Source organism: Strix aluco, chromosome 6, assembly GCF_031877795.1.
Source record: "Strix aluco isolate bStrAlu1 chromosome 6, bStrAlu1.hap1, whole genome shotgun sequence".
NCBI lineage: Eukaryota > Metazoa > Chordata > Aves > Strigiformes > Strigidae > Strix > Strix aluco.
The window spans coordinates 40,903,758-40,923,837 of NC_133936.1; the positions used below are offsets into that span (position 1 = coordinate 40,903,758).

Here is a 20,080-nt window from a genome sequence, read left to right on the forward strand (position 1 = left end):
TCACCAGGGCGCCTCTGACTTGGATGCTTCTTGAGATTTATATATCTTATGAAATCTTTATTCCATCTTTCTCAATGGAGGGGAATTTGCTGCCTAATGAGGTGCCCTGGTCCGTTTGGTGAGGCAACCTGTCCACCCAGGGGCCTATGACACTCAGTCTGTGCTGCAACAGCTCCAGGGTGTGATGCTTGACTGTGCATGTCTGACTTGTTTTGACCATCTGAATGTCTCCTCAGTTTAATCTCACGTTCTCAATTTGACACCCAAAACCTAAGTGCTGCCCAGGAGCCTTTCCCTTGCCAGTGATTTTAACTTGCCCAAAATCTGGGATGACTTTCACTAAGAGATAGATGTTTGTGCCTCTTTCCCTATCTTTGTCCTTGCCATTAAAGATAGTCCCACCATATCTGCTGTACAGACACGGATAACTTTTCCACTGTTAGAGCCTAAATACATCTTTTAAACACCTCCAGCAGGCCAGTGCCAATAGGCAACTGGGCAGTATTTGAACCTTACAGTGAGTATGTGCTGTCTCTGGGTTCGAGGTAGAGAGTCCTCTACTGCTGGTCCCTGAGACACAGCCAGAGGCTTGCTTGGAGACAAACTAAGCTGTGTTTCCTTCTCCTGGCAGGAGAGGAAGCCCAAATCCAAGCAAAACAAAAGTTTAAGATGTGCATCTCCCTGGTAATTTCTATGCAAATGAGAAAAGCCAAATTAGTCTCTGTATTTTGCTAACCGAAATACAGTTTATTGGTCTTCTACCTCAAGTGCATGAAAGACAGGACATTTCCTACTGAGATGAACAGCATGACAAACTCGAGCTTGGACCTCTAGGGAAACAATTTCTGCTGGTTTCCGTAATTTTTCAATTTGCAGATTTTTAGAAGTTCTGCATCTTTATACTTAACAAAAGGCTGTTCTGTAATATTTGCAAGTTATCCATGACCAGTTTTATCTGAGTGCTGGGACTGACAGACCTTCTTCTGTTCATGTTGTGATCGGTATATAATCTGATGCACAAGTTCCTGAGCCTAGTTACTTCTCCCTGCTGTACAGAAGTGAGCAGCTCCGTTCTGATGTGATGCTGCTGTTGTTCCTGCTCCTCCCTGTGGCTGTGCTCAGAAACTCAGCGCTTCCCCTGCACAGAGCCTGACTTCGGTAGCTAAACTCATTCAGAAATCCTAATTATTTTCCCTTTTAGGCAGTTTCTGTCCTGTTAAGTTACAATAAAATGCATTTTGTTGACATCAGAAGTGGTTTCACAGCTACAAGTAACAGAAGGGGTGGTTCTGCAAAGGCACTGCTTAATGTCAACCTCCGTCACCAAAACAAGCAGCACCACAGCTAAGGTATCTCTTCTTCTTGCCCGTGAGATTTCAGAACTCATCAGGTGGTTTCACGTAACATGTAGTACTATAAAGTGATAACATCCCAAGGGCTGACCTTGGGGTTGTGTCATGTACTTTGGCACGGCGTTCCTCGAACCGCCGGATCTCTGTTTTGCAACAGTTTGTTCAAGTCAAACCCTGGAGTTGCCATGCTCTGAAGTTTACTTTCTATAAAAACAGGGGAGCTTTTCCAAAGTGTAGCTGAACCGCTGCTAAAAAGAAATGAATGCGAACTGGGCACCTAACTTCAAATCTTACTGCAATTAAATTCAATCCCCATCATCTCCTACAAAGACTTCGGTCTTAGATGACCCTACTCCTGCAAGTCAGTGGGTGATTGTCTGTGGAGAACAAGCCGCAGCGGTGTATCCTCTACAAATACCCCAACCCTTTTGCTCTCAGCAGTCAAGATAAATGTTGCTGCCTGAATAGGGTTACAGAGAGAGTAAGAAACGTTCATTTTGTAATGCGTCTGGTTTATTAAGCTCAGTTTTCACTGGTGTCCTGAGCTGACAAAAACATTTCCCAGGAAGACTGACAAACAGAAACAATTCATAAATATATATCTTTCAAGCACTGTAGGTATAAACAAATAAAAGCTCTGTTTTGCTATTTTAGGAGGTCCTATGTAACCAGCATTTTCAACTGGCCACTTAGCAGCACGTGGTAACCAGTGAATAACTTCCACTTGTTTTTAAAAGATCAAATCCAGTGTTTTAAAATTATTGCTCATTATTGGTCAAAAACCCAAGATATAAAGGATGTTCATTAAAAATCCTCATTAACAGTAGGGATGGTGTATATTGACAGTACATGCAGCTTTACAGTCTGGTTTTTTTATGCAATTGAGACCAAAACTTTCAGAAATGTATTAAGACGTTAGGCAACCAATCTGAGGATATTACAGGAGTCAAATTCTCAGCAGGTCTGACCTTGGCACCTTCCTAAAATCTACCTTCTTTTAAGATGTCAGGCTGAGCACACCCCAACACAAACGCCTCCAAACCATGAATGGCTGGGAATAGAGCACCCAACCGTGACCCTGCCCCAAGGCTCTGCCGCCCAGCACGAACTCCTCTCCCAGCTACGCGCTGCTCCTGCCTCTCTGCCAAATCCCCTGCGACCTGCCTGGTGGGGCTGCCATGGGCTGGGGATGAAGAAGAGGACCAGTGCACAGAGAAATGTCATGGAGTTGTAAATGACTGAGGTATTTTTCCTTCCTCGCTGGTCCTCCCGGTTAGCAGGGTCAAGGGAGGGGACAGTGGCAGGTACCAGTGGAAGGTGGAAACACGTATCTCCTCACAGCTCTTGTAACTAGAGGCATCTCAATTTTTGCAGCTACTGGTAGCAACGCCTTGCGTGGCGGGTTCCCCCCCTGCCTACTGCACACACTACTCAGCTAGCGGTCTCCCACTGGGGCTACGCTACTGCAAGTTCTTGCTGCCTTCTGCTTGGGAGCACCTTGGGGCCAGTGTTGGCCTTCCCGTGCCCTCCCGGTGGAGCACGGCTCACTGACCTCCTCGCTTTGCTCTGGCCAGCCCACTTGCTTCTCTGCAGGAAAACAAGGAGCAGCACTACTTGTGCTAACCCCTCGGCAGAGGAGCCTGGTCCCGGAGGGAAGGAAACCTGCTGTCCATCTCGCGCCAGTGGGTCACGTTCCTCAGGGCATCACGACAGAGATACACTGTGGGGCCTTCTGGCCATCGTCCACTCTTTCCTTGCTGGGTCTCTTTGGATACACCACGCTGGCCATCTTGAAGAACTCATCTGCTGCGTCCAGAGCTATGAGCCGATCCTGCCAAAGCAACAGGGTTTTACAGTCACTGTGGGCTGCTTTGGGCAGCAATAGGGTCAGGGTCCTCCCTCCTCTTAAGTTAAGCCAGGCAGTAGGTTTAATCTTTTCCCACTTCATTAACAGGCTGCAAGAGCACCCAGTTCCACAAGCTTAAAGGAACTCAGGGGGGCAAATTTCTGGTGCTACAGCGCTGACATTTCCAAGGAAACCGAACAACCAAGCTACAAGTACAACATCTGACAGGGATGCCCCAGATGCCACCATGTACTTGAGCGTCCTCTGAAGCAATTCACCTATCCGTTCCCCTTTGTCTGAGCTCACTTGCAGAGATGGGGGCAGTGGGGAGGAAGGCACACTTGGAGCTACTCACCACCACAAAGAGGTAGCGCTCAGAAAGCTCCCAGCTGGTCGGGAAGATGTTTGTCTCTTCAGCCAGCTTTAGCAGGAAGTCCCGGGCTTTGCCCATGTTCTGGGAGTCGCTAATGATGCTGAGTTTGGTCACCGACAAGAGGGAGTCCACTTCCTTCTGGAAACCTGGGAAAGAAGTGTGTTACAGAAACGAGTCAAACACGCAAGCAGGGTCATCCTTGAGCCCTCCAGGCTCTTGCAAGGTTCCTTATTCCCCCTCCACCTTGGGCTGCTACGTTACCTAATGCTAAAACCAACTAGTGTTTCCCCTAGGCAGCCTTTGTGTCTGCACTTGGGGCAAGTATAAGCTTGCTGGTGGGGAAAAAAAGTCACAAAAGCATTCAGAGCAAGTTAGTTGCTGGTTTTCCAGAGAAGGCTTATGAATGTCCACACCCAGGGTGTTGATTCAGCTCTTTCATGTTCCTGATGCTGCCAAAGCTTTCAGAGCTGGTGGGGCTTTCTGAGCACCCCAGCCACTACGCCCCTATGTTGTTGGGAGGTAACAGTGATAAAAAGCCTGCGGCAGTAACGAATGCACTGGTAATTGTTCCTGTAGCAGTCAGCATCTGAGGAGAATGAATGCAGAGACCTTTAAATGTAATGCCTACCATTAATTCTTTGTTCAGCTCCAGGGAGCTGGTGCTGATGCATCTCACCTGAAAACACTTATAGGGGAAAGAGAGGTGGTCCTATGACTAAAGCACAGGTCTAGATAAAAGAAGATAGCAAGTTTCACATCACACCTGCTTGCACACCCAGCTTTGCTAAGGCTAAATGATCCCTGGCCTTAAGCTTCCCCACCCTTTGCAAAACAGCTCCGGAGCCATTGCGGACGTGAGGGAGATGTGGTAGAGCCTTTGTCAACGCGCAGTAAGAGATGTAAGGATGTTAAGTGATCCCTCCCGTGTGTGGTCTGTACAGGCTGTGCGAGTACCTTGGTGAAGATGAACGCTGATACCCAGTTATGAGTTTATAATGTTCCTCCCATCCCGATGCCAGAACGGCAGGTAGGGCGGGCGCAGCTGAGATACCCATCTCTTTTTGCTCCCAGTGATAATACCCTTGAACAGCCCAACAAGCACGCTCGACTCGCACATCCTCCTCTCGTTAGCTGCCAACCACCCCTCCCGAGCACGAGGCAAGTCACCAAGCTGGTGTGTCGGTACGGCACGTCTCCTTGGGACGGGTGTCACACGCTGTGTGCGATGCCATTGGGAAAAACCAGGTCACACCCGCCACTGCCTTCTCCAGAAGAGCAGCAGCTGAGCACACAGGACCGGTGGGTGCAGTTCACTGTTTGCAGGCTAGGAAATAGCAGGAGTAGGAGGGCCACTGTTGAGCAATTTCATTTGGTGAACGAGTATTTCAAATTCACATAGGAGCAAACAAAGTGGGTGGTTTAGCTCTGATCAGCTGGCATGGGCTAAGGAAGGGAAATAGATGTATCTGTGTTCAGATCTGAAAGGAATATTCATTTCTCCCTGCTTATCTTGTTTAGAAAAACCCAGGATGAACTCCCAGGAATCCCTGCTAAGTTTGCACAAGGAAGTTTGAAATAGATGAGCACGCATGCTATTATGGGCTTGAAAGGCCCTCCTGCTGGTTGTGGTTCGTGGGCTTTTTGATGTGCCTGTAGACACAGTGGCCCCGTCTCCTCCCGTGCCTGAGCTCTGGGGAGCCTCCCGCAGGCTCTCAACTGCCGTGTGGGCTACCTGATGGCATTGCTCAGCAACCCTGTTTTATCTTCCTCCCTCCCTCCTCTACCAGCCTGATTTTGTGAAGCTGTTCCCATCCTCAACCATCATGGGACCTCTCATTTGGTACCACACAAATGACATCATTTTGTCCTCTAGCTTACCTAAATCCTCCAGAATGTGTTTCCACCTGCTTCTCACTTCTTTTCGGGTCTGCCGCAAGGTATAAATATCATAGTTGAGCTTTTGCCATTCCTGCAAAGCAAAAGGATAAGACATACTCAATCATTTGCATGCGGGGAGGTCTCTGCTGCTTTTCTAGGAATTTCAGCTTTTAGAAACGGAACCAGAGTTGAACTGTTGATGTTGGCACTGAGGGATCGGTGTGAAGGTCGATGGCCAGGCTGCTGTTGCCCCTGAAGAAATTACACTGACCAGTGTAGAATATATCAGCCTGACATTTGGTACAGCATCTCTGTATCTTCTCTGCATGTACAAACCAGGCTTCCAGTTACCTTGAAATGGAATTACAGAATTTAGCTTAGAAATTGCTGATGACCAAAGTGGTCTCCTCAGTCAGACAGGGAGAATATAATTCCAGCTCTGTGCTGGAAAACATAATGCTGTCCTAGGCTGGAGAACGTGAACTTCCAAAAGTAGTTCATTTGAGAGACTTCAGTGTCTTTGGCCCACAGCCCTTTACCCCAAACCTTGACACTCCTGCTAGTATCAAAACCTGAGGTTTTGAAAATACCTTATCTGGCCTTTAGCAGCTTGGGAAAGCAAGACCACATATTACTAATTACCTTCTATAAACTATTGCAACACCTTATTTTCATACCCTTGCAGTCAAACTGGCATGGCACATTTTCTTACAGCTGATGACAGTCCATCGGAAACTAAAAGTCTGAAAAAAAGTTATGGCTCTCAGTATGGTCACACATGCAGTGGCTTCTCCAAACTGCTCAGCCCTCTCTTTGGCATTTAACTGGAGCAGGCACTGGAAAACAAGAAAAATAGACTTTTTTTAAAGGCTAGGGTACCCAATTTTAAATAGCAGAGAAGAGGGATGCACACGGATGGTTGAGAGCTGAGATGAAGTCATTTGACATAATAACTATTAGTGACTGCCAGTTGCTGCAGTTAATGCCTCACTTAACCATACAGCTTAAATCCTTGCACTTGACCTCCAGCTCTTTATTTGCATAATGACACACTGTCTAAAAGGGAAGGTTTTGAGGTTATTTATTAAAGTTATACCAGTACTATTAAACACACCTGTACGAGCATGCATTTCTGTGGAAAAGCATGTATTCTGCAAGAAAACCAGGAGCACTTTTCCTAGCTGAGTTTAACCAGTGCACACACTGCAAAGGGTGCATTTACAGAAGCATCCACGCAGCGGGTCATAGCACCACTCAGATAACTTCCCTGCACTCACAACCTTAGTTAATCTCATTTCTCAGCAACAGATTACATAGATGGACTCTTGTAGAATAAATGGGTGTTAATCTGTGCCATCTCCCTGGGACTTTCCTATGTGACATGCTGGTTTCAAAGGGGTTAAATGATACCCATGAAGATCAGCTGTGTGTTAGAAATCCCGCTGTTTTTCTGATACCTGATGCCTTAAAGACTTGATTCAATAAAGAGTTGGAGATTTCTTAGTGCTTTTTTCCTGAACCTGGCTGACATGCCACAACTGCAGAGAATTTAATGACGAGCCTGTTTTCTTGCTGTTCGGTGATAGCTGCAGGGAGCCTTTGGAGATTACTCTTTGGAAGAAGCAGCCAGTGGGGTTAAGACACTGGTGAATTCAGGTCAGGAGAGCTGGGGAAATGCAACTCCGCCTGCAGCCGCTTGCTCTGCGTCACTCATCCTCCCGAAGAGCAAAATCCCCTTCATTTTTAGCTTTGTGTTGCTGCTCACAACAAGCCAGCTCTGCCGATCAGAGGCGAGTTTCTCTCTTGGCTGCAATGGTACTTGAAAACAGCTTTACTGTTTGCACAGGAGGGCACCGGGCTGCCAGCACAAGGCATCAAACGCCTCTTCAGCCCTTTGCGAGAGACAGGAGGCAGGGGTAAGACTCTCCTCTCCCGTGACACCAGCTCGTAGCTAGGAACTGAGCTCCTCTCAGTGAAAAAAGAAAGGGATTTTATTGTGTTAAAGCTCTGTGGGAAGCTTACTGCAAACTTGAAAGTTTTTAAAAAGAGGTTAAAAGGCTGCATGATGCCTTGCTCCCTGCTGACAGGGATCCCTCAGAAACATCTCAGCCCACTCATAACCCCATGGTATGAGTAGAAAGGACATCAAACCAGTCTGGGCGTGCTGGTGGGGAAATAAGCTGCATGTCTCTGCCTTCCTGTGGAGATAAACAAGTGCTTTAATGCAGACAATCGATCGAGATGGCCACTGATTCCAGGCATGCTTCACACTGCTGAATTAGCGAGCTGGGAGGGGTGGAAAAGATGTTTCTATCTCTAAAACATGGCTTGCTGGCACCTGGCAGCAGCTTTCAGGGCTTTACCCCCCATAGTAGCGAGCCAGACTCCTTGCTCAGCTAAACGGCAAGCAGTGCTCAGCATGCGGGGAAGCTGCTCTTGATTTTCTCTAGATTACCAGCAGCGTGTTTTCCCCTGTCTATTTTTGGTTGAAGGGAATCTAGGTTATGGCTTTCTTGTACATCGTAGTTACAGTGTTCCGTTATGGAAGTGAATACCGTGCATATTTAGTCCCAGAGGACCTCTAACAGTGTTCTGTTGATGAAGAATTTGGGGAGTATGCATCTTTGGTACAGAAAATGATGCTTAACAGTGGTGCCTGGGGGTGAACCTCTTGTTTGGTGGGATTTCTTTCTCTTTGAGCATGGAGCACGGAGCTGGATGCATTTATATTTCTGTAGAGAAAGCTGGGAGGATGCTGTACATGGTGCCAGTCACTGAAAAGCAACTAGAGACAGCAGAGATTATCAGGATGAGGTTGGGCAGCTACGGGCTGAGCTCTCAAAGGGACTCATGTCCTGTTCTCCATCAGTCTCAGAAACTACCGAGTTTTCCCAGGTGATTCCTTGTAGCAGAGACATCCTAAATGCTGTGGGCAGGGGGTTCTCCTCTGTGTTGCTTTAATGAGGATATAAAGTTAAAAGCATCTTCCACCCCCAAAATTATTCTAAAAAGCATCTCCCTTCAACTACACAGCAGAGGAAGAGCAAAGCTTGCCCTCCCCATGCACAGGAATGGGCAACATCAGAGACTTCGGGGAGGGTGTTGCCCATGCACGTCCCGTGAGTCACCAAGACATGACCCGTGGAGGGAGCGTTCCGTCCCGTTTTGGGTTTCGGCGGGGCCGTGTGGCATCACGAGGCCGAGGCTGCTCAGCACCCGCTGCCGGGCTGCCCCGGGGCAGGCAGCCAGGGCTCCGCACCAAACCCCGCTGCGGGTGTGACAGGTCCCCCCGCAGCCCCTTCCAGCGAGGTGTCCGAGCCTGTATGCAGGCATGGGACAAGCAGCTCTCTCCCAAAACTTAGCTTCATTTTGCATCTTCTGGGCACCTCCGTTCCCTGTGCTGCCTCTTGCAAAGTTAGATCTAACTTCTGGAGCGGTGAGGAGGCTTCTTGCACACAGTACTGGGAAAGCTCAATGGGAGACTGGTCTTCACCAAACACCTTGGTGTTTCTGTGGGTCTGGGACACCCCAACAAGGCATTCAAAATCGATTCTTTAAGGAAAAACACCCTTTTGACAAAATCTCAATTAACCACAGGAAACCAAAGCACACTGCAGTTCCCAGCCCTGTTTTTTAGAACCAGTTTTGCCCTTTTAAACCTACATAGCAAGGCACAACGTATATCGGGGGGGCTTGAGAAAACCCTATGTGCATGAGTCAAGAATATCCTGGGAGCAGCAGGAAAACCCTGCAGCCTCTCTCCTCTGAGCGTTCAGCCCTTCAAATATTTACCTGGAAAACTTCCCCAGACTCTCTAGTGTGATATACTAAATCTGCAAATGCCAAATGGAAGTGGGGAAATGCTGGGCATGAAATATAAGCCAGGCTGGCATATAACCAAGAGCTCTGGGGAAAAAATGTGCCAAGAGAACAGGCAAGAACTGTCCAACTTTTCATCTCTGCTCATATGGAAATTTCCTAATTAGTAGGTAGCTTTCCTCATGTTGCCAAAGCAATCCTCTATCAAAGCCTTCTCCTTGATTCCCTTGAAAGCAATTGGTGTCACCGTTCTGTTCAAGAGTTATTTTGGAAATGAGGTCAAAACAGAGTTATCAGGGAAAGAGTGCAAAATACCAGTCCAGGCAGGTACCAGACCACATCCAGGGATGCTCCTACTCTGGCTCTGCGACTGGACCCACTGGGAGTAGTTGAGTAAATACAAACTCTAGATCCCCACACTCATACATTGAACCATCGACGATATCTCAGCTTAGAATAAACTTAAATTGGATTCAGTTTTAAGAGAGGCATGCAGAAGTCATTTTTCATATGTATTAAGTGGGTCAGTTCTGGGCTCCCCAACCAGAATCCCCAACCCTGGGCAAATCCCATCACCTCTTTATGCTCCAGCAACAGTGTGTTGCAATACTGACCTTCTCTGTGATGTGTTTAAAAAAGAATAATCCTGTAGGAGAGCAGGAGTAAGAAAAATAGGCCTTGTCAGCTCATTAATGGGCTTGCCAGGAGGATCATGCCAGCATAGCTCTGCTAGCCAGGTTCCTAGCAGAGATGCAGGCTGAGGAAATGCCTTTGCTAGTGGGTTTATGATCCCACCTTCCCCAAAGCAATAAGCCAAAAGAAGAAAGAAACACTGCATTTACAACACGCCATAGAACAGTGTTTTTTCCTTGGACATAACACAAAACCCCACCTTTAGTTTCTGTTCGCAGACCCGCGGCGCAGCTGCCCTAAACCCTCTGAAGCCAGCAGTGTGCAATAGCTCAGGCTCTCTGCCTGTGGCGGGGTAACTCCATGCACCCCATCAGACACTGAGGCACCAGGGCCACCATAAATGGGACCTCATGGAGGGGGTTATCTGTCACATCACACACATTAGCCCAGTGCAGTTCTTGCTGTTAACACCGGATACAGAAACCCCCATCCCCATAAAACGCTTTCCTCCGCACTAGCAGCATACATGCTGGAGCAGGGACTTGGCCTGTACCTATACAACACCTTAAACAACATCCTGCTTTCCTAGAGGTCCTCGTTTCACCTCCAGATTTAGGGTTTTACTTTATACCCGAACAGGTTGAACAATGCTGCAGAACAGGAGCAAGAAAAAAACCATTTTCTTCCATATTTGAAATGTTGACCCCAGCCTTCAAAAGCTTTGACAGCTTTGATCTCCAAAGAGATGCACCAGCTTTACCAGCCCCCTTAAACCAGCCCTTCAGCTACAGCTTTTCTGGTTTTCTCCGCACACGCCCTCCCTTGCCCACACTTCCAAAAGTGCATCCAAGCACATGGCGCTCATTGGCCTCAAGCAGAGAGAAATGCAAAGCTGCAAGTTGCTCAGTCCTTACGATTTTAGGAGGCTCCAGCGAATCTTGCCTCATCTACCTATTTCACAGTGGGTTTGGCAACCGCTGGGTGCTCCAGCAGGCTCCACCACGACCAGCAGTCCCATGGGCTGTCACTCCCAGCACATGGCATCGAGCGGGACGTGAAACAGGGCACACCCGGGACATCACGGTTCTTGCTTTGAAGAACCTGCTGCCCTGGTTCAGCGAGGAGCAGGGTGGAGCAACCCTGCCATCCTTACGCAAGCTAAGGTCACAGCGAGTTTGGGCTGGAGCTGCTGAATTTCCCAGAGCAGGGGCATCAGGAAGGGGCAGGGAGAAGAAACATCTCCATGTGGATCAAATGTTGGTCCAGCCCCATGGCGGGGGCAAGGAACTGGCCCCGAGGGAGGACACCAATGCTGTGAGTTGCTGGCAGCCCCACCACGAATGACACAGAGAAATTTGACTGAGCTACAGGGTGCACTCAGTGTCGTAGCGCCTGGCCCTTTGCATGCAGTTTGGTTTATTTATTTACCCACGACACCAGAGGTGCCCAGGCCAGGAGAGAGCCATCCTGGACCGTGCCCACTGACCTCCAGCACTGTGCCGATGTCACCACTGCATCCTGGCCCACCACTTCTCCCGTACGAGCTCACAGCACCCTGTCACTATGTGAACAACCATTTCAAGAAAAAAAAAAAACACCCAGGAAAGCAGAATTGTGTTAGCCAGATTAAGAAAAATGTGACACTGGTTTGAGGCCGAGGTGGTGCCATGCAGATAAAGCACAAATGACACAGAGTAACCTGCTCTTTGGGATCCTTCCAAAGCTCTGTGCGAGAAAATTGCTAAGATAAAGGTGGGGAATGGCAAAGCATACAGTACACGCACAGCACACTGAAATTTCTTTGTTAAATGAAAGGACAGAAATACAGGGAGTAGTTCTCCTTTCAGTCCCATTTTAACCAAGAGAAAAAAAAAGACCCTACGGTTTCGTAATGCTTGTGCGCTGCACGAACACAAAACCGTTCCTCTGTCCCCCATCCTGCAGCATCCACACGTGCTCCCCAGGGACTTTAGAGCAGAGCAGCCCCCAAAGCAGATTACAGCTTTTGCAGCCCAGTGCTCTTTTGCAATTAGATTTTTTTTTTTTCTCTCTCTCAGGGCTGAAGTCTCATAAGGAGGGGAGGGCAATGCAATCTGGCCTAGTTCTAAAATGCTCACTGGAGTAAGGAGACATTTCAGCACCCAGGGCTGAACGCAGGAATGTTGCCTTTGCCAGCCAAGCCCCTCCCTGTCTTGCCACCCAGAAAAAGCTGCAGCTGGAAACTGCAGCAGCTTGCTGGGCTTATATATTGTGCCTCAGTTTCCCTAGCTGTGAAAGAGAGACAGCAAAGAGGCTGGCAATCACTAGCTGCAAAGGGCACTGTGCCATAATTCAAATCAAGTGTATCGTGTGTTGGCTTTCTTCAAAGTCAGCCTCATGTTGTACTACTCAGGCTTTTTTATTAATTGCACTGCATAAAAAAACCAGGGTATGTGATCTTATGTTTGTTGTGGAGAGGAAGCCCCATGCTCTTTGTACTTTCCTTTTTCACTGGCAGGCACAGCGACTGCTCAGACCCATCAAAACCCTACGGATATGCTGAAGGCAGGGAGAAAGTGTTGGGTTTAGGACAAGCAGGCACATTGGGTTTAGGACAAGCAGGCGCAGGAGTGCTCTCCTGCTCACCCGTAACATGCTCTCCTCTGTAACCCGAGCAAGGCTGACACACAACTCTCCCTTGCCCAGGGAGATGTCTTTTTAGCAGCCCGTCCACTTATGCTACCGTTTTATACATAATAATAGCTTTTAGGAGGCTTGCTTCATAATGAGCCCTAAATCAAGCTAAAAGGCCACTCAAATGGGTGCGGGCTGAAATGAGGAGCTCCAGCGCCGCCCCGAAGTACACCCAGCTCTGCAACAACTCGAGACCTGCACGGCCTCCTAAACGGAGTCATCCTCACTTCCTTCAGCCAGTTTGGGCTGGATGAAGCTCCCTGTCTTCCCCAAGTCACAAGGTAAAGAAAACAGCAGTGGGGAGGGAAGAGGGTATCTTCAGTTATAGCTGTAAAGGTTACATGCAGCCATGAAAATGTTGTTACAAAAGCATCTATTGTAAACACCATGATTAATTCAATCCCCACCAAAAAAAACCCAAAACATGAAAAGGGGATTCTGGCCAGCTATATACAAGGATGGCATTATCTCTTTTTAGGTTTTAAAAACTGTAATTTTGATGTCAGCTGTACCTCTGGAGTTTAAGGCTTCTTTTGTGAAAGCTGAGCTAGCTTTTGGTTTAAGGAGACTGTCACAGGAGGAAGAGTTACAGTCTTGCGGTCTCTTGGATGAAGTGGGATCATGCTGAAATTACGCATGAAGCCTCCAGGCTTTCATGCAAACATTCTGAAGTCTTAAAAGCAATGAGAGAGGAGAAAATGTGTCACTATTTGCTATAGCCTGCTCCTAATCAGGCCACCGAAATCTGCTTTGCACAGAAGTGCTTTAGCAAAGGAAATCAGGGCTGCAAAACAGCCTTTATGTAACAGTGATGATTTTTCCCTTCCACGCGAAGAGCTGTGCCAGTTCTGTGCTTCTCAATAATTGCTGTATAACCCATTAGAGGAGTATTTAACTTGACACATCGCTGGAGCGGCAGCTCAGCTCCAGGCCCTGCCACTGCCGGGCAAACGCCACTGCAGGCAGGGCTAACGCCAGTCTGATCCTGGAAAGGCCAAACCAGGGCAATATCAGACAAAAAAAGCAGCCTGTGAAATTGAGCTGGGGATCCCAGTGCTACCAGTACACGTTTGCGGGTGATGGTGGTAGAGGTGCTTGCAGGGCATCGTGCATCCCAGCTCAGGGCGGCTCTCCTGGCTCAGCTGCCAGAGACATCCCCGAGCTTCCCAAGGGATGAGATGGCTACAGATGCATCCACACCAGATAACAGCATCAAACCTGGAGGGTGAGGGAGCAGATGAGGGGACTTGATGCCTACATGAGACGTGCTGGGTGACTTTGGGGTCTTTATAGCAGCTTAACGGCTGCTTAAATAAAGGCACTGCCAAAGCATCACTATGGGGGGGGGGGGGGGAGGGTCACAGAGGGGTCACCCAGGGGTGACCGTTCATTCCAGCTTAAATGTGTACACCACTTGGACAGTTTTTCACATTTTAGAGTCAAACTTCACATGAGTTTACAGAAGAACCAAGGACATGTTTAGGGACAACACTAATGGAGACCGATTTCTTCAGGTGGGCAGTGGGTTTTTTTCCCCAAATGTACACAATTCCGCAGAGAGAGAGGGAAGAAGAGAGCAGGAAGAGATTTCTCTTTCTTGGAAATGAACTCCAGCCTTTATTTTCAGAAGAAAGAACTAGCTCCTCTGCATTAGGCCCCGCCTTTTCTATTCTTTAAGACTAGTAATTTAACTGGCTCGCACTACGCCTCTTCACAAAGTGCAACCACTGGTGCTTTCCCAGACAAAGTTACACATTGCTGAGTAAAAAATGCCAGCAGTTCCATAGCAGAACATGGCATTACACCAGCTTCAGGTCACATCTGCTAATATGCCACACTCACACACTGGTATATTCCTGCAAACAATTAGGTACATTTACACAATTTACACGGTCTGCCTTCAAATAAATTAGGTTAACTACAAGTTATTAAACTGTGCAGCATTCAGAGAATGGATCTATAACTGTAGTGACTAGAAACTCAACAGTAGCCATGCAATCGTCCATGTTACAGAAACGCTTCTGTTTTGGCTGTTGCAACCCCCCCCGAAATGTCCATTTTTCAGTGCACAGCTCCAAGCTGCCTCTTTATTGCCAGTTCCAGGACTATGGTACCTGGAGTCAATCGCCCTTCAGCTACACATTGTTAACTGTGATGTGTCTGCTACCTATAAAGGAGGAAAAGGCTTCTTTTTATACTAGAAAATAAGATATATTCTACAGAATTTCTAGGGTGGAGGGAAGCCTTTGCTGAAAGCCCTGAGCCTCGGTCTGCGGCGAAACCGAGTGCGAGGAACGGCACCACCTCACCTCCGAGTCCTTGTCCAGCTGGTTCCTGACCACGATCATGTTATACAGCACCCGGTCGTCATCCGCCTCTGTGTGGGTCACGTCGTGCGGGGTGCTCCACAGGTTCTGCTCCTCGTCCCGTGCCAGCGTGGCCCCGAAGGAGGTGTAGGGGTTGTTGTTACTGCAGAGGGAGGGAGAGGCGAGGCAGCGTTAGCTACTGCAGCATCACGCTGCCTCCTTTTACCTTCCCAGGGTCAAGTGCCCGTTGCTGTGGCGTCCCCTCTTGCTGCCCCATGTCCTGCCTGGGGGAGAGGAGGAAGAGGAAGAGTGGGGAATGGGATGACAGACAGAGTTTTTTACCTTAGCAAGCACCCTGACCACGCAAGCCACGTTCAAACCAGGCAGTGCTGCCACAAAGGATACCAGATTTTAAAATCTGATTTAAATTTTTACACAAATTTTCTAAAGACACCGGATATTATTTAAGCAGCTAGGGTGGAGGAACTGTGAGCATCCATCTGGGAGGATGAAAGGCCACATCTCCCTCCTGCTCCTGCAGCCCCCTGCCCTGCTCCCCACCATGCCCTCCCACCCCAAACCCTGCACAAGACCCCCCAGCCTCTCTGACCTTAACGTGGGAACAGTTCTAATTAACTAAGACTCAAAAATCCCCGCGGCTCTGGAGGGTATTTTCTCTCTGACCAGCCAACCCTGCAGCCGTGCCAAGATCCCAGTGGCACGGTCTGTCCCCGCCGAGGCTTTGTGCGCAGAGGGCTCAAAGAAATTCCTGCCTTGAGTGGCGGGCAAGGGGATGGCACCACACAGCGCCTCTCACTTGCCTCTTGGCCAAAGAAGCTGCTTCTACCCATCTTCTCCCCAAAGGCAGTGCTGTTGGGCATGGTTTTATTTTGGACAAAACACGCGCCGCCTCTGCTGAGGGAGCTGGGGCTGGTTAGCCCAGGGAAGAGATGGCTTGGGGATATCTCATCCATGTGTGTCAGTGCCTGATGGGAGGGAGCAAAGGAGATGGATGTAGACCCTTCTCAGTGCTCCCCTGTGATAGGACACACATTGAAATATAGGAAATTCTTTTTAATTATAAGAAGGGTGGGTGAACACTGGTACAGGTTGCCCAGAGAGGTTGTACAGTCTCCTTGGAGACCACAAAACCTGACTGGACACGGTCCTGGGCAATGTGCTCCAGCTGTCCCTGCTCGAGCAGGGGTTGGACTGGATGATCTCCAGAGGTCCCACATCCACGACCATGTTTCTGTGTGACCCTGCAGCTCTATTTTCTCCCCAGCAGCCTGAACCCTACTGAATCAAACAGGCAACCCTTGCAGGTGCCCCCCACCCCAGCAGCTCCTACCTGAGAGGTACAGCACTGCGCTGAGCTGCGCAAGGACTTGTGCAAGGCACAGAAAGGACATTTAATCCCACCTTTATTTGGGGATGGAAACGTCCTCAGCCTGCTTGTGAACTCCAGGCTTTATTTGCTTAGCAGCCAGCAAAGCAGAGCATCATCTTCTGGGAAGGCTGTCCCCACCGAGGGAAGGAGCTTTTCTCTGCACTGGTGGCAGTTCTGTGTTTTATGGCTTTATGTTGCTACTGGGATGTGTATTTTTTTAATGGGGTCATTTAACTCCGCTGAGAGAAATTTTAGCAGAGGATATCCATAATGTTTCTAATCAAGGTGTCCAGACACTTAAGCAGAACAACACAAATGGAGAAATATTTCTGGCCTTACCCAATAGTCTCATCAGCCACCCTGTGGCAATCCCCGCTCACTTCTTGTTAGAACAACCCACTCTTTCTTCTGTTTGCTACCCAAACCCCACTCCTTTCACAGGGAATCCATCCAGCGAAACCTCATAACACTGCCAGTGCTTTATCTGTGATGCCAAGCCATAAAAAAGATGCTAAGAGGAGCTCCAGCACATAGATAAAATAGAAAAAAACCCATTCACATCAGCATTCCTGCAGGAAGGTTAATTAGACTTTCAACAAACCAAAAACCTGAACAGCAGGTAATAAGGGAAAAGATAATCTCTTATAATCTCTCATTAAAGACAAACAAACAAACATAACTTGGAGGGTGTGGATGGCATAAATCAGTCATTCCTACACCAGAGCTGTCATGGGTTCGCTCAAACAGTTTTTCAAGCATGGAGCAGACAGATCCCAGCCTGGAAGGAATCGCTGAGGAGCCAGCCGTGCTCTCAGCATGAGCTCGGTCCCACCCTGCCTTTGACAGGCTTCTTCCCACTCAGTCACTTACCGATACCCTCAACATCTGACTTACTTTAAAAAACAGTATTTGACAACAACACTAACACGCCTTAGCTTTTACGAGCCACTCCCCCACAGCTTGCAAGGCACTTCCCAACACATCTCTATTTCCAAACGGTGGCACGGAGCATCCAGCAGCCTGTAAGGGATGCAGGCAGTGCCCAGGAGTCAGCAAATCCATAAAGCACGGAGAGCTCTGCCAACAGTGAGCACCCCCAGAGCGCACTGAACTTCCAAGCAACACTTAAAATGAAGAAATAGGAAGAAAAAAAGGAGTACGTGAATGGCAGCCTGCTTTGCAGGTTACAGGAGTCTCCGTGGGACCAGGCGGGACTCAGACCATTTCACACTCTGAGCTTTATCCAGAAAATGGTGAGCACTAATGCTTCGTCAACAAAGTTCTGCTCCAGGGGAATTTCAGTCCCGATTAAACTCATTTTGGGGTTTGGAGCCCAAATTCTCTGTTTATTTGCATCCTGAGGACACCACCTGAGCCAGATCTCACCTTCACCCATGGAGAGACAGCCAGGCAGCCTCGATGCTTTGCTGCAGCAGCCTGGCTCGCTGGCTTTGTCCAGGGTTTCTCTTCCCAGCCCCTGTGCCTACATCCCTGCTCCATCCCCACCTCCACACACAGTGCTGCCCTTGTCAGGGATTACAGCCAGCCTTGTATACACTCGGGTAATATATTCACCTAATTATACACCTATTACCTCCTCCTCGCTGCTTCCTTCTTTGACACATCACATTTATGAGGCTGCAACCACTCTGCTTGAGAAAAATAAGGTGAAAAGTCATGAAGTCAACATTTTGGTAGCAACACCAGCTCTCAAAAACTAAAACTGAGCTAAGAGCTCTGAAATCTCAAGCAAGTGATTCATTTTAAACAACGCTGCGATAAAAATACAGCAAGCGTGCTCTTACAAGATCCCCGCGTTGAAATACAAGCCCAAAGCCTCCCAAAGAGGGACAAGCCAGCGATTAGGCTGTTAGATTAATTATGCTGGCACACTTGTGCAAGAGCAGGTGCCTTCCGAATGCCCAGCATTTATCCAAGCTCTCCTACTTATCACCAGCATTAATTGGATCGCCAGCAGAAAGCGTGTTATTGCAGTGAGGTACCCGGTGGGGGACAGCCACCCCGGCGGGCAAGGCAGCAGGAGGGAGCCTCCCTGCACGTGTGCTCGGCCCGTTTCCTGGGCTGGAGGCCCCATGATCAGGATTATATGGTTATTACTCAGGTAACTGTTTTAACAGCACGAAATCAGGACATTTCAAGCCCTGTGGCCGGCTCTGCTATTACGCGATAGCTCTGTAGGCCACGCCAGGAGCATCCCACCCTCCTCTCGAAACGCCTCTGCCCCACCGATGACCCAGGGAGGGCACGATCCCTGCCCCGTCCCAGAGCTGGGGTACCCGCTGCGGGCGGCGGCCAGAACCCCGGCTGGCCGATGGGGAAGGAGGGAGAGGTGCTGCAAACCTCTCGCAGGGATGTTTTGCAACACGGGAAACCTCCTTATGTGCTTGCACAGCTCACAGCTCTTCTCCACGACTCGGGGCTTTGTCTTTCTGTATGAAAATTCCCCCCACAACCTCACGCCTCCGCGCGCAAGACGGATGCGACAGCGGGAGAGGAAAATCTGCTCTCTAGAAATCAGCGTGCGTGCTGCTTTCACACCCAGCCGGCTCCAGCAGCGCGTTGTCCCCCTCTTTCCAGCATCCCCAGCCTGGGAACGGAGCTCTGCGCAGCACAGACCTGCCCCACGGTGGGACCTGAACCCCGCGTAGCGACGTGGGGACCCCTTTTTCCTTCGGCGCCTCGGCCTCCTCTATTGAAATCCCACCGTGGAAAGACAAAAGCCGAAGGGTTCCCACGGCAAGGGGCGCAGGGGGGACACCGAAGAGATGCCGCTCTCGCTTTCCTCGCTAAAACTTAAGCGTGAAACTCCCCCCCCCCCCCAGCAGGCAGCAGCCGTGGGGCGTGGGAAGGAGCCCGGCCCCCGTGGAAGGCCAACCCGAGTGGAAAGAGAACTGAAAGCAGCTTGAGACTGCCGGGGGAAAATCCCTCTGGAGCCTCGCCCGGCTCGGGCAGGGGATGTCCCCCTGTTTTGGGGGACAAGGGGGCTCGGCTGGACGCGCCGGGGCAGCCAACCTGCGGGAAAGGGCTCTGGGGTGCGAGCGGTGCCGCCGTGGCGGCGGAGGGGGGGCCCACGCGTGGCCGTGGACCAACGGACGGGCCCATCTCCGGTGGGGAGCATCCCTCCTCCTGCGCACGGCGGGGGGGGCTCAGCCCCATCCCTCCAAGGGGGCTGGGGGGCGGGTAGGGAAGGGGCCGGGGGAGGTGTGGGGGGGTCTCACCTGAGCAAGGGCTCCTTCTCGGGCGGCGCCGCCTCCCCCCCGCAGCAGCCGCAGCAGCCGCCCAGCGAGCGCAGCCAGGCCCCCAGCCCCATCGGCGCCGCCGGAGAGCCGGGCCGGGCCGGGGGGGCCGGGCCGAGCTGAGCTGGGCCGGGCTGGGCTAGGCTGGGCCCTCCCCCGGCCCCGCAGCGCCGCCGCCGAAGGAGCGGGGCAGTGCCGGGCTCCGCGGCCCCCCCGCCCGCCGCCACCGCCCTTCCCCGGCAGCAGCAGCCGCTCCCACGGCGGCTCTGGGCGGGTTGACTCAGAGCCAGATCCCCCTGCGCCCTCCTGCTCTCTGCTGCGCCCTCCTGCATCCTCACGCATTTTTCCCGCCCCCCCCCCGCATCCTCCTGCACCCTCTTGCATCCTCCCACATCCTCTTGCACCCTCCTGTACCATCCTGTGCCCTCCTGCACGCTCTTGCACCCCCCTGCATCCTCCTGCTCCCTCCTGCACCCCCCTGAACTACCCTCCACCCTTCCGTGCCTTCCTGCACCCTCAGACATCCTCCTGCTCCCTCCTGCACCCCCTTGAA

The 20,080-nt window shown here is 50.2% G+C and overlaps 1 protein-coding gene across 1 annotated transcript; it reads right to left on the reverse strand.

Moving 5' to 3' along the window:
• Positions 1-1,843: 1,843 nt before the first annotated feature.
• Positions 1,844-19,671, reverse strand: MREG (melanoregulin). The gene is made up of 5 exons (XM_074829756.1): positions 19,510-19,671; positions 14,884-15,043; positions 5,450-5,540; positions 3,554-3,717; positions 1,844-3,183 (listed from the first exon to the last, which is right to left on the reverse strand). Exons 1-5 carry the CDS (start codon positions 19,599-19,601, stop codon positions 3,049-3,051), a joined length of 642 nt encoding a protein of 213 aa, XP_074685857.1. The 5' UTR covers positions 19,602-19,671; the 3' UTR covers positions 1,844-3,048.
• Between the last annotated feature and the right edge of the window lie 409 nt (positions 19,672-20,080).

Bases quoted from the DNA above. Each gene is read 5' to 3' on its own strand.
- MREG (XM_074829756.1), bottom strand. From the start codon at position 19,601: ATGGGGCTGGGGGCCTGGCTGCGCTCGCTGGGCGGCTGCTGCGGCTGC. The intron at 3,718-5,449 runs GTAAGCTAGAGG...CTTCTTTCCCAG, and splicing joins ACACATTCTGGAGGATTTAG to GTTTCCAGAAGGAAGTGGAC. The intron at 3,184-3,553 runs GTGAGTAGCTCC...TTGCTTTGGCAG, and splicing joins AGCGCTACCTCTTTGTGGTG to GATCGGCTCATAGCTCTGGA.